Genomic DNA, 21,131 nt, shown 5'->3' on the forward strand with positions numbered 1-21,131 from the left:
TTTAGTATTTTCTCTCTCTAAGATTCATAACCGATTTTATGATGTTAATGTTAAATCCGTCTTTACAATTCATTTTATTCGATTAAGAAGTGTTTGTCTCTATGTATTTTGTTACTTTTTAGTTGTTTTAGGTTACAAATTTTGATTTTTAGATCATTTTTTCAAATATTCATCAAGGTTTCCGTACAATTTTTTATGCAAAGAAGATCTCGTACGATTTGTTATAACTGAATGCAAACGATATATAATTTAAAATAAATTACAGATCGTTTACAATAAATTACATATCATTTTTTATCCAGAGAAGATCTAGTACGATTTGGTTGTAACAAAATGTAAACGATTTATAATTTACACGACATTACATGATGTTTACTGAACATAACACATACATAACGCAAACATCTTCTGTATGATGTTTTTTTATAAGAGAATGTAAAATATATGTATTTGGTTACAAATTATACATACTTTATAAATAATATCAAAAACATCTTATAAATTTGCATAGATTATATATAATTTATTCAACATTACGTGTACTTTTTCCCCAAACCAGTTGCCGTTAGTACATTAAATGTTCCAAAAATTATATGTAATTTATTGCACATTATACATATTTTTCACATAATAGTGACCTTGTGATTCAAACTAAAGTTATGTTTGTCTCCTAACACATTATGAAGTTTAACAAACAGTATGCATAATTTATTCCATTATACATGTCGTTTCTAGTAAATTATATGTTCTATTGACAAATGTATATGTTCTCTTTTTGTAGTTTTGCTGTTACTTATGGAATTTCCTACTGAAGTTGGTCATTTGTTTCCTGGTGGTGCAAAAGCATTTGGATATGCTCTTCGACAATATAGTGTAAATGTTGTTTGTCTTGCTCAAGACTACATATGCTCTTCGACAATATAGTGTGAACGATTTTTTTGTAACAGATTGTAAAGGATGTGTAATGTAAAAGAAATTATGTGTAATTTATTGAACATGACACACATACAGTTGATAAATTACGTTGTATACATGACAAATGTTGGTTTCCTCGTCATAAATAACACATAATTTACGTATGTGTTTGATAATTTGTATTCGATGTGTATTTATGTATGAGTAAAAACGAAAACAAATGTTGTTGTAATGTTCCCAGAAAAATATACTATTTCCAAATCTAAAAATTAAGTGAGAGAAAGTGATATATACGTTTTGTAAATTAACCCCCAAATCACGCTAAATTGATCTCAGAAAATATAATCTTTCCAAATCTGAAAGTTTATAGAGAGAAAATAAATTTAATTTCCAAATCTGTTTAGAGGAGAGAGAAATTATGATTTGTTTCTATCCGTTTTTTGCTAATAAATCCCCCAAATCACGCCCAAATTTGATTTCCTTCTTTTCAGCGTTTGATTAGTTTCTGGTAATGGTATTTCGAAGATTTAGATTAGGGTTTTTGAAAACGTTTCGTTTTGGGAAAATTTAAATTTTGTTTCCTATAATTTATCCCAAATTCACGGTTAATTAAGCTGTTGGGATTTTCGGTCCGACCCCACAATTTAAAGTCCCGCGAAAATGATTTGGGACACGGATGAAATTGTTGTATAGATAGTATGGGTTTTTAGACCCAAGAGCAAAAGGACTAAAAATCCATTTTTTGACAAGATTCGACCCTAATCCCTTTTTGAACATTATTTTGGTGTTTATACCCACAGACCCTATTTTTTTTCCTCTGTCTCAAACATTCAGATATTTTTTCAAATTTTCAAAAACGACTCCATTTTTGTCAAAATTTTGGCCAATTTTTTTGTATACCTCCCATTATATTTTGTTTCAATTCCTTCCCCCTTCTTATTTATACATCCAAAAATGTTCTTCATCATTCTTATTTTGTTTCACATTTTATTTTTTTTCATCTCTTTCAATCTCTAAAGCATCAAAGTTTTATGTTCTTTCTCTTTAAAAGCTTTCTGTTCTTATTTATTCTTTCTCTCTCTTGACAAATCTTCCAAAATCGATTATATTATTGCCCTCTCTATCATTTTTGAAAGATTATCTAATAAAACAGAAAAAATATTTTTAAAGAGAAAGAAATCTGTTGAGATTGGAGAGAGAAATCTGAAAATAAAAAAAGGAAAAAGAAATAAATCTGAAAAGTTGGAGAAAAAAATTCGAAATTCGTTCAAAGTTGGAAAGAAAATAAAAAAAGAAAAAATAAATAAATCTAGAAAGATTGGAAACAAAATTAATAAATAAAAGAGATTGGTTCAAAGTTTGAAATAAATTTTCCTTTATTTTCTTTTCAAAAGTGTCTAGTACATAACGCAATGATCAGTACATAATACAATACCCCGTTACACAAGAAAATTTCCAGTACAAAAAATGTCTAGTACATAACCAAATGACCAATACATAAAACAGTTCTCGGCACACAAGAAAATTCCCAGTACAAAAGTATCTATTACATAACTAAATGGCCAGTACACAAAACAGTTCTCGGTACGCAAGAAAATTCCCAGTACAAAAATGTCTAGTACATAACCAAATGGTCAGTACACAGAACAATGCCCAATACACAAGAAAATTTCCAGTACAAAAGTGTCTAGTACATAACCAAATGGCCAGTACACAGAACAATTCCCGGTACACAAGAACTTCCCAGTATAAAAATGTCTAGTAAATAACCAAATGGCCACTACACAAAACAATTCCCAGTACACAAGAAAATTCCTTTGTACAAATGAATGAAAAACTACCAAAAAATATATGGAAATAATTACAAAAAAATATATGGAAACAAATTAATGAAAAACTACTAAAAATGAGAAAATTTAAATCTAAAGAGATAAGAAATAAATCTGGAAAAAAAGAACTAAATTTGTTGAGATTGGAGAGAGAAATATGTGTAGGAGAAAATAAAAAAAGAAATAAATCTGGAAAAAGAACGAAAATGGCAAGTTGGTGAAGTTTGTGATGGCAATTCTGTAAATTCGTGGAAAGTATAAGGTTTTGATAGCATGTGCGTCAGACTATTTTTCAAAAAATTTCGCGTCTCTCGGGAATTTTTCGATGGCATAGTGCAAGGTCTGATGAGAGGTGTGTCAGATTATTTTTCAGAAATTTTCGCGTTTCCCGGGAACTATTTGATGGCACTTTAGTAAATTTCGAAAAGAAGAAGGGCGTTTCGAATTTTTCATCTCCCCGTGACTCGTCTGACGCCTTGGACCTGCTTTACATTTTGTGGCATTAATGGTCTGGGCTCTTATTTTGGGCCCAATTTTGAGCCATTCGTCCAATCCCTCATTCAGAGAACCCGTATTACTATAAATCTAGGTTGATCTTGTGTGGTGTTTGGTAATGGTTTTGGTTCGTTCTAACCTCACCTTCTTTGCGAGCATTCTTCGTCACTTCATTGGCATGACGGTGCAATAACAACTACAACGAGAATTATCAATTTGAATCAAGACAAATAAACAAGATACCATTTGTTTTCTTAAGATTCTATTTGCTCGTACAAGTGTTGACCTGTCTACTATCTCCTTTTTTTTCTAACTTGTTTATCGCATAATCGGTCGTAAATTCTCTAAAGAACATTCAAAATGGGTTTCAAGGACGAAACTCGAAATTTTCAAGATACTCAAGTGTAGAAATGGACTTGGGCTAAATAGGTGGAAAGTGAAAATACTTGAACCTATTGTCTCTTTGAAGAGAAACTATTTGAAATTGAATGTTATCTAACTAGGTTAGGATGTCCACAACCCAATAAGCCTTCGTTCGTCGGCCCGTCCACCAACCTGACCCGACAGGCCAATTTGACCCGGAAGCCCGAAAATACAGGGTCGCGAAATGGCGGTAAATACCGTGAACGATCAAATTAAGCGAAAATCGACTTGGCCACCTCTTCGATTATATAAACGAAGGAATTCCCTCTTCTCATTTTATTCATCACTCTCTTCCTCTTACTCGTAGATTTTCTCTCTCTCTCTCTACTCGTAGTCATGAGCGACGGTCATCTCTTCAACAATATCTTCCTTGGAGGTCGCGGCGGAACTGTAATCTCTCTCTCTCTCTCTCTACCCTGTTTTCAATTTTCTATCTTCTCTCTCTATCATGGCTTCTTATTTGTTCGTGTTTTTCTGTTTTAAAGAAGATTATAGAACTAGGTTAAGGCACGTAAGATCATACGGACTTACGGAGAGAGATCGTATAAACAGTACAAAACCAGAACCCTCTCTCTCTATATATATGTTATTGTCTCTTGTGTTTTTGTTTTTCTGACACGGATTTTATAACCCTAAGAGGTTTAGAAACCCTAGTAGAATATATCGCTTTTGACGTTTCCAATTTCTTTCAAATTTGAGTTTGTTGTTCATTATTTAGCGTTTAGCTTTATTTTTTATCGTGATTTTATGTATTTTTTTTTTGTTTTGTACGGTGTATCTGCTATGCTTTTTTTGCAATTTGATCTCACTCTTTCTCTCTTTTCATTTTGGTTACTTATGTTTGAAAGAAAAAGGTTCGGTTTGTAGATTGATATCTAGGGTTCTTGGTTTGATTGAGATTCTAGGTTTAAGAGGGAAAAAATTATGATCTTACCTGTTTACTATTTTCCCCTCTATCTCTTTCCTAGGGTTTAGTTTATGTTTCCGTTATGGGATTTGGTTCCATATAAGAGTCTATCCAATGCAACACTTAGGAAATTTTTTAAAAATCCTAGGCGTCAAGTGTGTAAAGTGGATCTCTCCTACTTGATCATTTACAGATACTTTATTAGAAATGCTTCTCCAATTGGACACTCAAGTCAAGGGAAACTCTAAACTTATATTTCTATTTAAAATTAATTGAATTACTTAAGTGGCACTTAAAGATTCTCAAGAGAACACTTTAAATTTACAGTGTCCTCTCGAGGTTCACTGTAATTGAATTTTTAATGAAAAACTTTAAAAATCATATGTGGCACTCTTAAGTTCTAGAGTTTGACTGTTCGAGTGTTGCGTTGGAGATGCTCTAAGCTATCTAGTGTAGCATAACTTCATGTTCAAGTTTTTGGATTCCGTTGCTCCTGTGGTTGGGGATTAATTGCTATTCATGTCATTATTTCCTAACGAAAGAAGTAAGACGATTTGTTTGAACATAATTACCATAATCAAGACATAGATAAAATTCTAGTGAGTGGAGTATGATAAGTCTGCTCACATGGCTGTAGAGCATGACACGAGTTCGCTGATGTATGATATTTCTATAACATCACATACTTGTTATTATGGGAATTTGAGGAAGCATTCCCATTTTAGAGCACGAGACACGTATTTTGATGTTTGAGATTTTGTAATATATAATAGACAGACCTTTGGATTTTGAAGCGTATATGACTTGTGTACCGACGAGTTGGAAAAAATTACGCTTACATATAGGACTTTTGAGATTGAAACTGATCTTTTTATTTGTTTGTGATGGAATTGGTAGAACCCTGGGCAGCTGAAGGTTCATTCAGGTGGAATTGCATGGAAGAAGCAGGGAGGGGGAAAGGTGGTTGAAGTTAAGAAAGCTGACATTATTGGTGTGAGATGGATGAAAGTTCCCAAGACCTACCAGCTTGGAGTTCAAATCAAAGATGGATTGTTCTACAAGTTTACTGGCTTCCGCGAGCAGGTCTTATTTCATATCTTTATACCGGCCACCTCCTTTCACATTTTTCTTTCTATTATTGTTGATACTTTTGTCGAACTTCTAACTACTGAACGTTAATTTTAGTTGGAGAAATAACATTCTATTGTAGAATATTACTCTGTAGGATGAAATAATGAACAGGGACAGCTTTATATTATATAAATTCTAACCAGGGCAACGATAAAATAAAGACACGTAAGAGAAAGATGTTGAAAGCGCCGAACCTCAAAGTAGTAGTAGGAAAACTAATTTAGAAAGTTAAGGAAAAAAAATACTGAGCAAGAATCATGTAACGTTTAGAGCATTAAAGTTCTCAGCTGACTTCATTTATTGCTTCTAAAAGAAGAAGGATTTATGATTGGACGATTACGTTTAATGGCCGAACAGTGTAACTGAAATTAGAAAATAGTAAAAAAGGAAAATAATGCCAAAGAACAGGGGAATATGATTATGTTGCTTCTAGCATAGCATTTTGATCTATGATTGGTAAGTAAAGTGCCAAATGGAATGTTATTTAGCTCAGCTTGCTGTGGCGTCAACGAGAAAATAGGCCTCGTTGAGAGAAGATATGGTTGCTTGGGATCTAATGGGTTATCAATTTTAATTCTTGTATGTAGGATGTCAGTAGTTTGACTACGTTCATTCAAAATAATATTGGAGTAACTCTGGAGGAGAAGCAACTTTCTGTCGATGGAAAGAATTGGGGCGAGATTGATTTGAGTGGTACGTGAAGTTGTCTGTTCTCTTGGCTGCTAAACAAATTTTATATTTTCCTATAATTGCTAACTCATCTTCTCAATAATGATATCATAGTTATTTACTAGTTTTCTTGTGTGACATATTTTTGGCAATGTGGAATTTTTTCATACCTAAAGTTGATCTTCCTAGTTTTTAATGGCAGAAGACTTATAATGCGACTAAGAAAATGAGTAAATACCTATGCAATCATGTCTTTTTGGAGACGTGTAACGTTTTTCATTCTTCATAAATTCATTTGCCCTTCAATGTTCAAACAAAAATATTTGTTCAAAAAAAATTACCATTTGTACCTTTTTTAAGTACCATACCTCATATTGTTATTGTTAGTTTTAGTTTCAACCTATGCACGATACGGTAAGATTTCTGAAGTGTTTTAGTTATATGGTGCAATTGGTTGGGTGACCATTTTCAATAGAATGGTTGATCTCGTGACTGCAATTTGTATTCTTTGTAGCGTCTAAATGAGCACATAATCTTTTCTTGTATATTTATTTCCAAGTCTGCTGATGTTGTTTCCTACAGGGAACATGCTTACTTTCTTGGTAGGTGAGAAACAGGCTTTTGAAGTGTCTTTAGCAGATGTATCACAATCACAGATGCAGGGGAAAAATGATGTCCTCTTGGAATTTCATGTGGATGATACCACTGGTGCTAATGAGGTACATCAACATTTAGGTTTCTTTGCTATGTCGGGCTGAGCCTTCTGGCTTGTGTCCTATGTTTAGTTTGTTGGCTGGCATTCCTATCTGTTTCACATATATTATTTGATTAGCAAAATAAAGCATTGCCCGCTCTTCTGAAAATTGACTGCCTGCAGCTTAGCATATAAATTAGTTATCTGTTAGTGGTTATGTGGCTCTAACAGGTCCTGTTTATATACTTCTTTGATACAACAATGTAGTAAAAGAAAATTGTAATGTTGCTGCATTTGTGGGTTTCCTTCCCTCTAAGTTTTAGGAGACTAGAAGAGAGTACTGAAATGTGGTTTATGCATTCTCATCCAGTAGGCATATCTCATTTTATCAGCCTTTCCTACTAAGTTGGTAAATCTATTTTGTACTAACGTACCATTTAAATGGTACATGGAGCGCTATTTGACCTTTTGCATTTAGAGCTTATGGGGTTAATCATAACCTAGTTAGAATTGGTGGTCCTGTTAACTTGTGTCCTCAAGCTGAAGAATGTAATAACTATGGCCGAGTTCAATTGTTTATGGTCTTTTATTGTTTTTTTTTACATTATACTGACTTTTCTTATCTTAATCATCTCTAGAAAGATTCGTTGGTAGAAATGAGTTTCCATATACCTAATTCCAACACCCAGTATGTTGGTGATGAAGCTAATCCTCCAGCTCAGGTGAGTTTGACTGATTTAATCATATCTATGTCAGCAAATTTTTATCTGGGTACCATTTTAATAACTTCTTGTTATTAGGTGTTCCGTGAGAAAGTCATGTCAATGGCTGATGTTGGTTCATTAGGTGAAGCAGCCGTTGTCACGTTTGAGGGGATTGCCATCCTTACACCAAGGTACTCTTGTGTACTTGAATATTAGTTTAGCTGTACAATGGGATTTTTCTTCTTTTATGTTGAATTATTGAATTATTTATCTACAATTACGTGCCACTTTTGTTGGGAAATGAACATAAAGTATAATCTTATGCTCTGTTTAGGGGAAGATACAATGTTGAACTTCACATGTCCTTCTTACGTCTTCAAGGGCAGGCTAATGATTTTAAAATACAATACAGCAGTGTTATGCGCCTTTTTCTGCTGCCCAAGGTTAGCTTCAGAAAGTAGTAATAATATCTTGATAATTTTGTCCTCCCCTGTTTTTGGAGGATTTGGAATTCTGTTAGATGTATGTTTGTGTTTGAAATTTGAACAGATCTTAAAAGTACTTGTTTTCTATTGTGTACAGTTTAATCAACCACATACCTTTGTTGTTATAACTCTTGACCCACCTATCAGGAAAGGACAAACCTTGTACCCGCATGTCGTCTTGCAGGTTATTCTAATTTATGGTGTTTTGCTAGTTGCTGAGAGTTCCCATAATTTTTATTTGTCTAACCTGTATATTTCTCGTCTCTCAGTTTGAAACAGAGTTGATTAGTGAAAGTACATTATCACTTCGTGAGGATCTCTTGAACACAAAGTACAAGGACAAGTTGGAACCATCTTATAAGGCATGTGAACTGCTCTTATCTTTATACTTTTATTGAATAATCAACTGCCGGATATTGGACGGGAATTAGTATTACCTGCCAAAATGTTAGTATATAGAAATGTATAGACCTCGAGGAGCTCAATCTGTCAGCTATTGTGCAGTAGTTGACTCGTTATTAATAAATTATCAGGGACTAATCCATGAAGTTTTCACCACGATCTTGCGTGGTTTATGTGGCGCCAAAATTACTAGACCAGGAAAGTTCCGCAGTTGTCAAGATGGATATGCAGTTAAATCATCTTTAAAAGCTGAAGATGGTATACTATATCCACTTGAAAAGGGCTTCTTCTTTCTACCAAAACCTCCTACTCTCGTTCTCCACGATGAGGTATACTTCCCTTAGCACTTCGTATAATGTATCGTATTCTGATCTATTATGTACATGTTTTATTCATTTAAGTGGAGGGGTCACATCAATTATTCTCTTTGCACTTTAGATTGAATATGTTGAGTTTGAGCGGCATGGAGCTGGATCCGCAAGTGTGCACTACTTTGATCTTCTAGTGAAATTGAAGAATGAGCAAGAACATTTATTTAAGAACATCCAAAAGAACGAATATCATAACCTTTTTGACTTCATTAGGTGGGTCTCTTGGTACTTCCTTTTAAGTTTTAACATGGACAACAGCAAATAATGGGGATTATCTGAAGCAGTTTTTTTTTTTTTTTTGCTTACTTGCAGTGGAAAGGGTTTGAGAATCTTGAACCTTGGAGAGTCCCAAACTGCGAAGGGCGTTGCTGCTGTTCTACAAGATGACGATGATGATGCAGTTGATCCACATCTTGAGCGTATTAGATATGAAGCTGGTGATGACAGCGACGAGGAGGTATGCACTAATGCTTCATTTAAAAAATTCTAGCAACAAGTCTGCCATCTTTGGAGGACACTAAGCACTTTATGCTTTCTGAACTAAGATGATTTAATATTTCTTCTACACAAACTATTTAGGTGGCTTTTGGCTCGTGATCCATATACTTCTACCTGGGAAATAATTCACAATTACAATAATCTTCACTTTGTATCTTATGCAAAACTATTTTCAAACTGTTCTTGTATAATTTTCAACTCGACCTTGTTAAACACAATATTGTTGTGAAAGTAAAAGAGAGAAGTAGAAAGGTAATAGAAATATAAACCAAGAGATAATAAACAAGAACTAGATTTTTCTTCTTATGTTTGTAGAGAATTTCTCTACTTTTGCACTTCGATACATTCTGAACCAGATGAGAATATATGTCTAAAAAGAGACATCGGCCTTTTACTTAGGCACATATACGAGATCATTGAACTATGTATGCTGTGAAAATAATGGGTGTTTGAATACAAAGTAATGGTGGAGAACATATGGTGGTGGGAGTTACGAAGTGTGGTGGCCATCTACCATAAATCAGATATTTATAACAAATATGTATATGTATATGCATTATACGAAGTTTCGGTTGTTTCCTTAGGTTACCTATAGTGCCACTTAAGAGAACCTTCTGAAGCATCATATGTAACCAGGTGCTGAATTTATGTGATTCTTCAAATAACTTGTACTTTCGGGTGCATTTCTCTAGGATGAGGATTTCGTGGCAGAAAAGGACGATGAGGGCTCTCCGACTGATGATTCTGGAGGAGATGATTCTGATGCAAGTGATAGTGGAGGCGAAAAAGAGGTTTGTGATTCTCTTGCTCTTATACCTGTCTCCGTAGTAAAATCTGAATATATCAAGCATATTTGAAGGGGATTTTGTTTTACCATTTCAGACACCTGCAAAAAAGGAGACCAAGAAAGAAGCTCCTGCATCAAAGCCATCATCAGCTAAGAGAAAACCCAAAGATGGAGGTGAAGATGGTTCAAAGAAAAGAAAGCCGAAGAAGAAAAAGGACCCGAATGCACCAAAGAAGGCAGTGCCCGCTTTCATGTTTTTCTCACAAGCCGAAAGAGAAGTAAGTTATTTTCTTACTCAGTGCCATCAGTTATAGCTTGATCATTTATTTGGTTGCCCACGGTGCCTGTCATTTGAATTACTTTCATTAATAAGTTCGCTTTATTTACTTGCACAGAATATAAAGAAAACAAATTCTGGAATGGCATTCGGTGACATTGGACGGGCGCTTGGGGAGAAATGGAGGAACATGACAGGTAATGCTCGTAACCCCGCATAATGCTGGTTCACAGCGGGCCGTGTCGGACCAAACATGGCTCGTTTAATGGCCATGGTAGCCCGGCATTGCCCATTTATGAACGGATGGGCTGTTGCCCACCCTTTATATTGACAGTTAGGCCTACTTGATTATGGATTAAGAACTAAAATCTTGAGGTCCATCCTTGTATACTGACATACAGCTGAGGAGAAAGAACCATATGAAGTGAAAGCTCGAGCTGATCAAAAGCGTTATAAGGAGGCCATGGCTGGTTACAGGAGCACCCCAACACTTGTAGACTCAGAATGAATAGTCGAGTTAGTCCTCAAAGGCCGCTGGTTTTTTGGTCTATAGCGCTAGCTTGTAGCTGCTGATGGTGAAACCAATTTTTTGGAATAACTAGTATAATGAGCTTAGAATCTATTAACTTTCTTCAATTTGTAAATGGGTTTTTTGGTCATTAGGGCTCATATCAGATATGTGGGGTTTAAGACTTGATGCGACTAAAACTAATTGAGGGGTATATTTCTAGCTTTCATATTCTCAATATACAGTGGGTTTTACTAGATAGTTGATACACATGACAATTTTAAATTTAATATAAAAACAATAGTTAAAAGAGTATTTTCTATTGGTTTAAATTTTAAAGCTGGATTGAGGTCACTCTTGAAGAAACTCAAGAAGACACTCTAAGAGTCTCTCCGGAGGCTCCCTTCATTATATCACCCCATGCCATCGTGGAAGGTATGGAATAGTGTTTCATTGGGGATGGTTTTTTTAGCAAAGATTTTAAAAATCTGGAGCAGACACTTTCAGTTTTAGAATTTGAGTTCCCATTTGAGATGCTCTTTTGAGTTGACTTGAAACTTTATGGGATCGTAACTTGTACGTATTTTTTGTTTATTTTAGAATCATTGATATTTTCAAATACCATTTTATGATCAGGAAGATGTCACATTAGCATGTGAGTTGAGTTACTGGTAAAAGTATGAGGAAGGAAACATTTCTCTTGCAAAGTAAGAGCTCTGTCTAGATACTTTCACTCCCTGATACAGAAAAGAAATGTCCTTCGATCAAGACAACAACGCGCCCAATTTGTCGGATAGGGCAAATAGTGAAGAAGATCACGAACTCCAGTCGTTTTAGGACTCCTAGTGTTTAGCTGGGAACTAACTACGATCGGCGAATAACTTGGATGATTCGCGGCTAATTACGATCGGGTCATAGAACGGGTTACACCAAAGAGTGTCGACTGGATCAAAAGATTTGACTAGAGGGAATAGGATAAAAGGGCTCGGAGCCACGGACTAGACCCGCCTAAATGTGCCCAAAAGGGTTTGGCTGAGACCGGACAAAGATATCAAAGGCCAGTCCAATTGCTCGGGCTAAAATAGGTGGTCGGGCCATATGGCTCGGGCTATGCTAAGACCAACCCTATGTGGCCCGACTATATGCATGGGCCGGCTAGTCCCATGTCCCAAGGACATGGGCTGCCTTGGCCGCCCCACTATAGAGGAGTCCCAGACAGGATAGACTCCCATCTGGGAATCGTCCCAGATTAGGACTCAAAGTCTTTCTATTTTGTGGGTCTATTAGGAATCTTATTTGGAATAGAGTTCTGACTCGAGGTGTCTGCATATAAGGACCTCGTTAGAACTGAAAAAATGTGTGGAAATTCTAACGGAGATTTTTCTCTCTGGCTACATTAAGTAGAAGACAGAAATAGAAAATTGTTCCCAGCTATTTATCTAGTCTAGAGAAGAAAAAGTTTTTCATCTTCATTGTTCAAAAAGGTCCTAGCTTACTTGAAAGGCAGAAGATCAAGTCGATTGCTTGGGTATCTCAAATAAAGGAGTTGCACAAGTGAAGCTCCTGATCTTCGGGAAAGGAATCGATTCAATCTGAGTGAAAGCGATATAAGGTTATTTCTGTCCATACTAGTTCACCTTTAGTTATGGCATGAAACTATGAGAAACCTAGTGTTAGACGTATAGGCGGCTGAGATTACGCTTAGAAAAGTAAGAGACACCATGTCCCAACAATACAAGCATACAAGGTTTTGCTAGAGGTGTAGTGATTTTAAAGAGACACTGTTATTTTTTTGGTATTACGAAGATATTCATTTTGAAACTCTCTCATTTTTGTTATTTACACAAGAATTTGAGTGGTAAAGGGATTTTTGTTATTCATCTTTTGTTATTTACACAAGAATTTGATTTTTTAGAGATTTTTTTTCAAAGGGAGATTTAGTAATTGACCCCCGCTTATTTAGTTATATTAGGACTACACCTCTAGAATGATTATCGTCTGGGCGTTAACCTCCAAAGATTGATTTTCCGTCAAATGACTGTTATATGAGGGACGTGCGAGTCACATGCTTCATCTCGGACGAAAATACCCCCCCCCCCTCAAATATGACGGTCAACACATACACTAGAAGATCAACGGTCCATATCAATTCCTCTCTTATTCTAGCTGTTGTAATTTATTCCAAGCTTGCCCTCCACTCTCCCTCCTGTTAAGTTTGTGACCATCCAACTCAAAACCAATTGGCAATGAGTGGAGAGGATCTATATTTTATATTCTTAGTTGCTAGTTACCCATTATCCCAGTGGGACTATTCTCACACGCCCCCTCACGTGTGGCGTTCTTTGAGCCTAATACACGTGCGTTTTTTTCTTTACGGGTGACGTGGAACACGTGTGGCTTTTAAGCCTATCACGTGTGGGCCTAGCTCTGATACCATGTTAAGTTTGTGACCATCCAACTCAAAACCAATTGGCAATGAGTGGAGAGGATCTATACTTTATATTCTTGGTTGCTAGTTACCCATTATCCCAGTGGGACTATAAGGCTTAAAAGCCACACGTGTTCCACGTCACCCGTAAAGAAAAAAACACACGTGTTAGGCTCAAAGAACGCCACACGTGAGGGGGCGTGTGAGAATAGTCCCACTGGGATAATGGGTAACTAGCAACCAAGAATATAAAGTATAGATCCTCTCCACTCATTGCCAATTGGTTTTGAGTTGGATGGTCACAAACTTAACACCTCCAACAGTCATCCTATATAAAATCAAGGCATGCCCTACACCCTTCACTTGGAAATTTTGACAAGCAAATACAAGTGTTAGGTATTGCAAATCTAAACTGTTGGAATGAGGGTCAAAAGTAGGTTTAAGTAGTCAGGTATTGCAAATCTAAACTTTTTTCGAACGTGGGGCCTTCACTAAATACTATATTTACAGTGAGGTATTTTACCTAACTGTAGTTGTTACTGTTTAACAAGAAATTTCATATGTAAGTAAGTAATCTTATTGTATAACTCCTCTACTTTCTGTAAGGTGATAAAGTTTCATGAAGTTTTATCAAGTTCCATTGCATTTCCTGGCATGACAAAACTATTGAAACACAAGAACCATGCATTCTCCATTGCATTTTCATATAAGTACACAAAGAAAACACTTGAAGTTCCATCAGGTTTCATGAAGTTCCATTCAAGTTTAATAGTACATGAGCAACACACCCCAAGAACAATGTTCCATTGCATTTCCAAGACATAAGTACACAAAGAAAACACAACATAGGTATGCTAAAATCAACCAAAACAACAAGTATAACTCAAACTTCATTGCATAAAAGAAACAGTATCAAACCTCACGTCTTCTGTTTACGAACCATTCAAAAAGAAAGTTTGAAACCCTTCATAAACATTAACAACTATAGTTAGGTAAACCACCTCGCTGTAAATATAGTATTTAGTGAAGGCCCCCCATTCGAAAAAAATTTCATACTTGCAATACCTGACTAACTAAACTAACAGAAACCTATTTTTGACCCTCCTACCATCGGTTTTAGCGTGAATTGACGGAGTAACATTTGCGTTAGCTTGCCAAGATTTTCAAGTGAATGGTGGAGGGCATACCTTTGTTTTATAGAGGATGAACATTGGAAGGAGGGAAGGAAGAGGCCAATATTGAATAATATTCCAACAACTAGAAGAAATGAGGAATCAATCTGGATTGTTGATCTTCTTATCCATGTGTTGACCGTCAGATTTAGAGGGCCTATTTTCGTCTGAGATGAAGCATGTGACCCGCGCGCCCCTCATGTAACAACCATTTGATAGAAAAGCAGCCTTTGGGGTTAACGCCCGAACGATAATCATTTTAGGGGTGTAGTCGTAATATAACTAAATAAGTGGGGGTCAATTACTAAATCTGCCTTTTTAAAACCCAAATATTGAAAGAAATGCTTTTGGCCCCTTTCACTGCCACCGTACACACCGCTGCGACCACCAATATTATCATCTAGGTCTTTCTCTTTTAAAAACCTTTTCTTTCACCACCATCACCATACACACCATTACCACTACCACCACCATCACCATACCATTACTATCACCATCATCATCTTTTCCTCTTTCCAGATTTTATCTAGCTTTCTTGAAGCTTGCCATTGGAGCTTGGGTTGGAAGCTAGAGAGGTTGATAGTTTTTGTGAGAGCGAAATAACGATGACGATGATAGTGGTAAAGAAGATGAGCTAAGAGCAAGTCCAATATGGGGCGGGGTGGGCTCCCAAATTTAAATTTGAGAGCCTAGTCCCCATCCCCTCCAACCAGTAGCGAAGCCAGAAAATTTTAGTCGTGGGGCACGTTTTAGTGACTATAATGGGATGTTATATAGACATACAAGAAATTACAAATCTACTTATTTATAATCAACTCATTCGTATATCTTTATCTCTCTCTATTCGCTTTTTGTCCCTCTCTTACTCTTTTCCTTAATCTGGCGATCTCTGTCTTTAATTCGACAATATCTATCTCCTTTCATTTGTTTGGATCATAGTTCATATTGTTGGCAAAGAGTTTCCTTCAAAATTGTTCATCGTCTACTCTCTTTTTTGTTACGGGCTTAACAAAAACTTGGTCCAAAGAGTTAGACTTTAACTAGGTCAAAGACAAATGTTGTTTTGGATTTGTGAAATGACGACCATTATGTAACTTCCAAGTGAGATAAGGGTTGGTTAGGAAGAAGTAACAAGTGGGCTTGTGTTTAGTTGTGTAGGTATAGGGAGGACTTCCTTGGTTTGTTATATAGGCAGAAGATCCCATTTGAGCACACAAGAGGAGGAAGTGGGCAAGAGGAGTTTCTCATTCAGGTATTTGGGGGTCTGTGACCCCACAGGCCCTCACACAGCCACGCCCCTACCTCCAACCGGAGAGCCAAGGGCTGAGAGACCCACTCTCTCGGACTCCCAACTTCAAATGTTACTGTTTTAGGAGATCCCTCCACTTACTTTTCTTTTTTTAATCTTATTATTGTTTTAAGCTTCTTCTTTATTTATTTATTTGATTTTTTCTCTTTTTTATCTAATTTTTTTTTCTCCCTCTAGACTAATATCAAATTTAGACTTTATATTTGGAACTAATAATTTATAGTTCAAAATTAAAATTAAAATACCACACACATACATAATTTGAATTTGGGAGCCATTAAAAACTCGATATTGGAGTTGAAAAAATTCGAGCGTCCCAAAATTAAGAGGTTCCCTAGATTGGGAGGTTGAGCTTCTAGATTGGGAGGTCGAGCCCCTAGATTGGACTTGCTCTAAATGTTAATTTTTAGCTTCAAAAAACTGTTCGCCCCAAACTTTACCCAAATCCCAGTATTTCTTATACCATCCACCTTTTGTAGATCTCCTCTATCTTCATCTTGTTTACCGTCACTACAACTAGTCCACCATCCCCAACAACCATTGCCACATATGTCAGACAATCAAAAACCACCACAGTCACCATCGCAAAGCACCATCTGTCACCAACAACCGCCATTTGTCGCCATCGACAACCGCCATCACCATCACAAATTTGTGAACCACCGCATTAACTGCTACCAACCACTACAGTCACCATCACAACTGTCACAATCACCAACATCAGAAACCAAACAGTAATTGCTACAAACCACTACAATCACCATCACGAACCACCACAATCACCATCTCTTCTCTTTCATATCTGTCATCTCTTCTTCGTAAATAACTTAGTTCTGCATGTGATTATCAATAGAAAATTTACTATTTTTGAGCTTAAAAACAGGTCACACGAGAACCCATTAACAAAATCTCCTCTCGACTATTTATCAGGGCGGATTTGTCCTGGCTCGTTTATTAACTACTGGCTTGGTAGGAAGGTGATCCATCTCAAACCCACCCCATACAAAAGTCTTTCAAAGAGGATAGGGGGTCTCTCTTGTACACTTCCCCTAATTGACAAAGGGTAATGACTAAAATACCCTTTGTTTCACTAACCACCTAAGTAATGAAATACACCAAGGAATGCACAGAGAGGTACCTTTATTATTTTTTAAATTTGATGCCGAGAAAAAATAATGTGTTCGTACGACCCACCCATAGGGGTGGAAAACAGACCGAGCTCGGGCACCATGGTTACATTAGTTCTAGGCTCAGGTTTTTCCGGAGAGTATATTTCAAAGACTATAGGACTTTTCGAACAGGTTCTGGTCGTACAAAAGAATAAAATATCTTGCATAAAGGATGTTGTGGATAGTGAAACATGACGTGCTAGCTTCATGGGGTATGGGCGGGGTGGGGTGGGCACAACCATCTTAAACTATATCTAACCATTGACAAGTTTTGAAGAAATTGATCGAATTCTATTTAAATATGTCTCGTTACATTTAAAAGTTGAATAGAAGAAATTAAGGGTAATTTGTCAGTCTTTGCTAAAAATGAGTTATTTCTTTGTTGACCGCTATTTTATGACCAACTTATTTTTTAGTCCTATGTTTTTTGTAAATTCAAAATCAGCTCTATTTTGTTAACACCACCAGTGAACTTTAATGGTTAATTTTTTTTTGTTTCCATAATTGTCCTTCTTATAGAAGTGATTTTGTATAATTCAAAATTGACCCCTTTTTAAATATTGGTAAATTACTAAAAAATCCAGCTTCTTTAAAACAAATTAGGGGGCCAAAATGGATTTCATTTTAAGAAATTTTTAAAAAATTAAAGACACCTCATCTCTCCCTCTCTCTCCTCCATTTCCTCACCTTTATCCTCCACATCATCTCTCGCCACCTCATCATCTTTTCCAGCGAAGATTGTCGGCCTGTCAAATAATTTTCTGGCGAGAAGAAGAAAAAGAAGAGATTAAATAATTTTTTTTTTCAGTTTGAAGGTTGTCGAAAAATTTGACCGGCCGACGACCTTCGTCGGAGAAGGCGATGAGGTGGCGAAAGATGATGCGGAGATAGGTGATGATATGGAGGAAAAAGATGGAGAGACGAGGTGTCTTTAATGTTTGTAAAATATCTTAAAATGAACTTAATTTTGGCCCCCTAGTTTGTTCTAAACAAGTTGGATTTTTTGGGAATTCACCAATATTTAACAAGGGACCAATTTAAATTAGCAAAATCACTTTTATAAGAAAGATAATTATGGAAACAAAAAAAAATTATTCAGTAAAGTTAACTGATGGTGTTAACAAAAGGAACCAATTTTGAATTTACGAAAAACAAGAGCCTACAAAAGAACCTGGTCACAAACGAGGGGCAAAAAAAAGAAATAACTCGGTCAATATACACAGGGAATTGAAGATTTTTTTTTTTTTGGAAGTCGACTACAATCTACTTGTCGTTACATTTGGCATTGATACATCATAGATGTGATAAGCTCGATAACCGCCCACTCAAACAAGACCGGACCTGTAATCCCAATTCAAATAACCAAAGATTCCACCTTCTCTGGGATTCGAACTTGAGACCTCCAGGACTTTTTGGAGTTTATGTCAACAACTTGGAATCACTTGGACTACCAACGGTTGACGAGAATTGGAGATTCTAAGTACCAAAAGTAGTAACGTGGGTTTTATAATTGAGGAGGTGATGACCAAGTTTATTGTTTAGTAATAAAAATAACATCAACTGCCTAATGCGTGAACATACTAGGTATATAAGCAAAATTTAAAAAGTATTCAAAATGGTCGATATACATATAATGGGCCCGATGGGTAATGCACATTGATTAGTCAACACTTGATTGTCCAAGTGGTCGATAGGGTTGACATAAATTCTAAAATTCTAGATGTGAAATCCATAGTTATTGAATTTAGATTATTAAAGATATAAATAATGTGACAAATTTGTCAGATTTTATATCTCTTTCATTATTAGTTTAACTTAGGCAGGTATCGTGCTTATTACATCTTCATGATGTAAGAATGCTTCGCAACGACTAGGATGGATTTCTCAAAAAGAAAAAGGATTTTTGAGTCAACAGTCCAAAATCTGGGGGGTAAACTAAAAAAAAATCCACTCTTGCCCAAAAATTAGTTGCAGGTCCAAATGTCAGTTTTTTTTTTATTTCCCTCTTGCCCTTGGACGGGACATGCTGACGTTTTCCTGAAAAAAAAAATGTCTGGTAAATAAAATAATTTACCAGTACACGAAAAATTCAAAGTTTCAAAATTTTTTGAAATTTTCAAACGAAATTTCAAGGTGACCAATACGTGGACAACCATTTTTTGTATATGGACAACAATTTTTGGGTCCGATGCGAGTCAATTATGTTTGACTTAGTTGACGTTGATTTAATAAGGGGACAACTCCACCGGACACTAAATATTAACACTTACTAATTTGTGGACCATTAACAACACACAATAATTAAAATTAAAAAACCTAATTTCTTCAACCTAGGATATATTCAGTTCATGTTTTTTTTTTGAAGAATTCACCCTAACTTAATTTCTTATTCTTCCCTAAACAACCATTACCCATCTCTCTCTCTCTCTCTCTCTCGACTACCAGCAAATCTAAAGGATATATTCAGTTCATGTTATTATATGAAGTTATGAACCCTAGCTTGATTTCTTATTCTTCCATAAACAACCATTATCCATCTATCTCTCTCTAATAAACTACCACCATTTCTAAAGGAGATATATATTCAGTTCATGTTATTATATGAAACCTAGCTTAATTTCTACTCTTCCACAAACAACCATCACTCATCTCTTTTTCTCTCTCTACTACCATCAATTATATAACAATATGACTAGTTTGATGAAGAAGATGTCGTGGAGTGAAGATGTTATGTTGGTAAGGGAGTTCCATGTAAATTTGAAGTGGAAGCCAGAAGGTCATGAGAGATTCAACATGAAGCAAATCCCCGAAACAACTGCATATCACTGCTACTGTTTCAGAGAAAAGCCACGAAACAGTAGCAGTGATTGCTACTCTTTGTGGGTGAATTCGAAACAAACAGAAGCAGTTTCTGTTCGTCTTTCATGGATTTGCTTGTTGTTTGATCCAAAAATATGATTTTTAGGGTTTTTTTTTATTTGGAATAAAAGACAAGTAAATTTTGATCCAAGAAAATAATGTCTCTCCATAGTTTCTCTCTGCAAATTTGTAGGTGATGAAGAAGAACAAGGTCTAGGGTTTATGGAACAAAAGAGAGAAGACTTCAATTAAAATCTCTAATTCTTAGAGGACAAGAGTGAAAAATAATAGAGTGTTGTCCCCTTAAAATGATTGTCCATATAAAATTAGTAATTTTTTTAGTTGTCCATATAAAATAGTTGTCCATATAAGAAAATTAGTCGTCCATATATTGGTCACCAATTTCAAATTCCCGCCCAGCAAACCATCTCTTCTCGGTAAATAAAATAATTTCCTGTAAACAAAAAATTCCAATTTTCAAATTTTTTTGAAATTTTCAAACAAAATCTTTTTTTCGAAATTTTCAAACGAAATTTCAAATTCCCGGTCAAAATTTCAAATTTTTTTGAAAATTTTAAATTCCCGGGCAAATTTTGAAATTTTTTTGAAAATTTTAAATTCCCGCCTAGCAAAAGTGTCTAGTACAGAAAAAAATTTCCAGTAAATAAAATAATTTCCCGGTCACAAATTTTTTTTTTCGAAGTTTTGAAATGTTCAAACGAAATTTCAAATTCCAGCCCAAATTTTTTACGAAATTTCAAATTCCCGCCCAGCAAAAATGTATGTCTAGTACAGAAAAAAATTTCCAGTAAATAAAATAATTTACCAAAAAAAATTGCGTTTCCCGGGAATTTTTCGGTGGCTGTTCCGTAATTTTCTGAACAGTACACATTCTGATGGACGGGTTGTCAGATTATTTTTCAGAAAAAAAATCGTTTCCTGAGAATTTTCGATGGCAATTTTGTAATTTTCGATGGCATGAACGGTAAATACTTTATTTTCTAAGGGCCCTTTACGTAATTTTGACCCCCCAAACTGACACATTGGACCTCCTTTACATTTTTAGGCAACTTTGGGTGGGATTTTCATTTGGCCCCCC

General features: G+C 35.6%; 1 protein-coding gene across 1 annotated transcript; it reads left to right on the forward strand.

The window, feature by feature from the left end:
• Positions 1–3,522: 3,522 nt before the first annotated feature.
• On the forward strand, positions 3,523–11,410 carry LOC147542985 (FACT complex subunit SSRP1-like). The gene is made up of 16 exons (XM_086636164.1): positions 3,523–4,052; positions 5,467–5,652; positions 6,288–6,393; positions 6,952–7,088; positions 7,702–7,785; positions 7,864–7,958; positions 8,102–8,210; positions 8,350–8,436; positions 8,522–8,614; positions 8,786–8,983; positions 9,093–9,238; positions 9,338–9,482; positions 10,216–10,314; positions 10,406–10,588; positions 10,706–10,784; positions 10,989–11,410. The coding sequence occupies exons 1-16, from the start codon at positions 3,999–4,001 to the stop codon at positions 11,093–11,095; spliced, it is 1,908 nt and encodes a 635-aa protein (XP_086492290.1). The 5' UTR covers positions 3,523–3,998; the 3' UTR covers positions 11,096–11,410.
• The last annotated feature ends 9,721 nt before the right edge of the window (positions 11,411–21,131 follow it).

Source organism: Eschscholzia californica, unplaced genomic scaffold (assembly GCF_041429995.1).
Source record: "Eschscholzia californica isolate CP2 unplaced genomic scaffold, dmEscCali1.0.p SCAF_4, whole genome shotgun sequence".
Classification (NCBI taxonomy): Eukaryota; Viridiplantae; Streptophyta; class Magnoliopsida; order Ranunculales; family Papaveraceae; genus Eschscholzia; species Eschscholzia californica.

Coding starts and splice junctions, on each gene's coding strand:
- LOC147542985 (XM_086636164.1), top strand. CDS start 3,999: ATGAGCGACGGTCATCTCTTCAACAATATCTTCCTTGGAGGTCGCGGC. Junction 8,437..8,521: donor ACCCGCATGTCGTCTTGCAG/GTTATTCTAATT, acceptor CTCGTCTCTCAG/TTTGAAACAGAGTTGATTAG. Junction 9,483..10,215: donor GTGATGACAGCGACGAGGAG/GTATGCACTAAT, acceptor GCATTTCTCTAG/GATGAGGATTTCGTGGCAGA.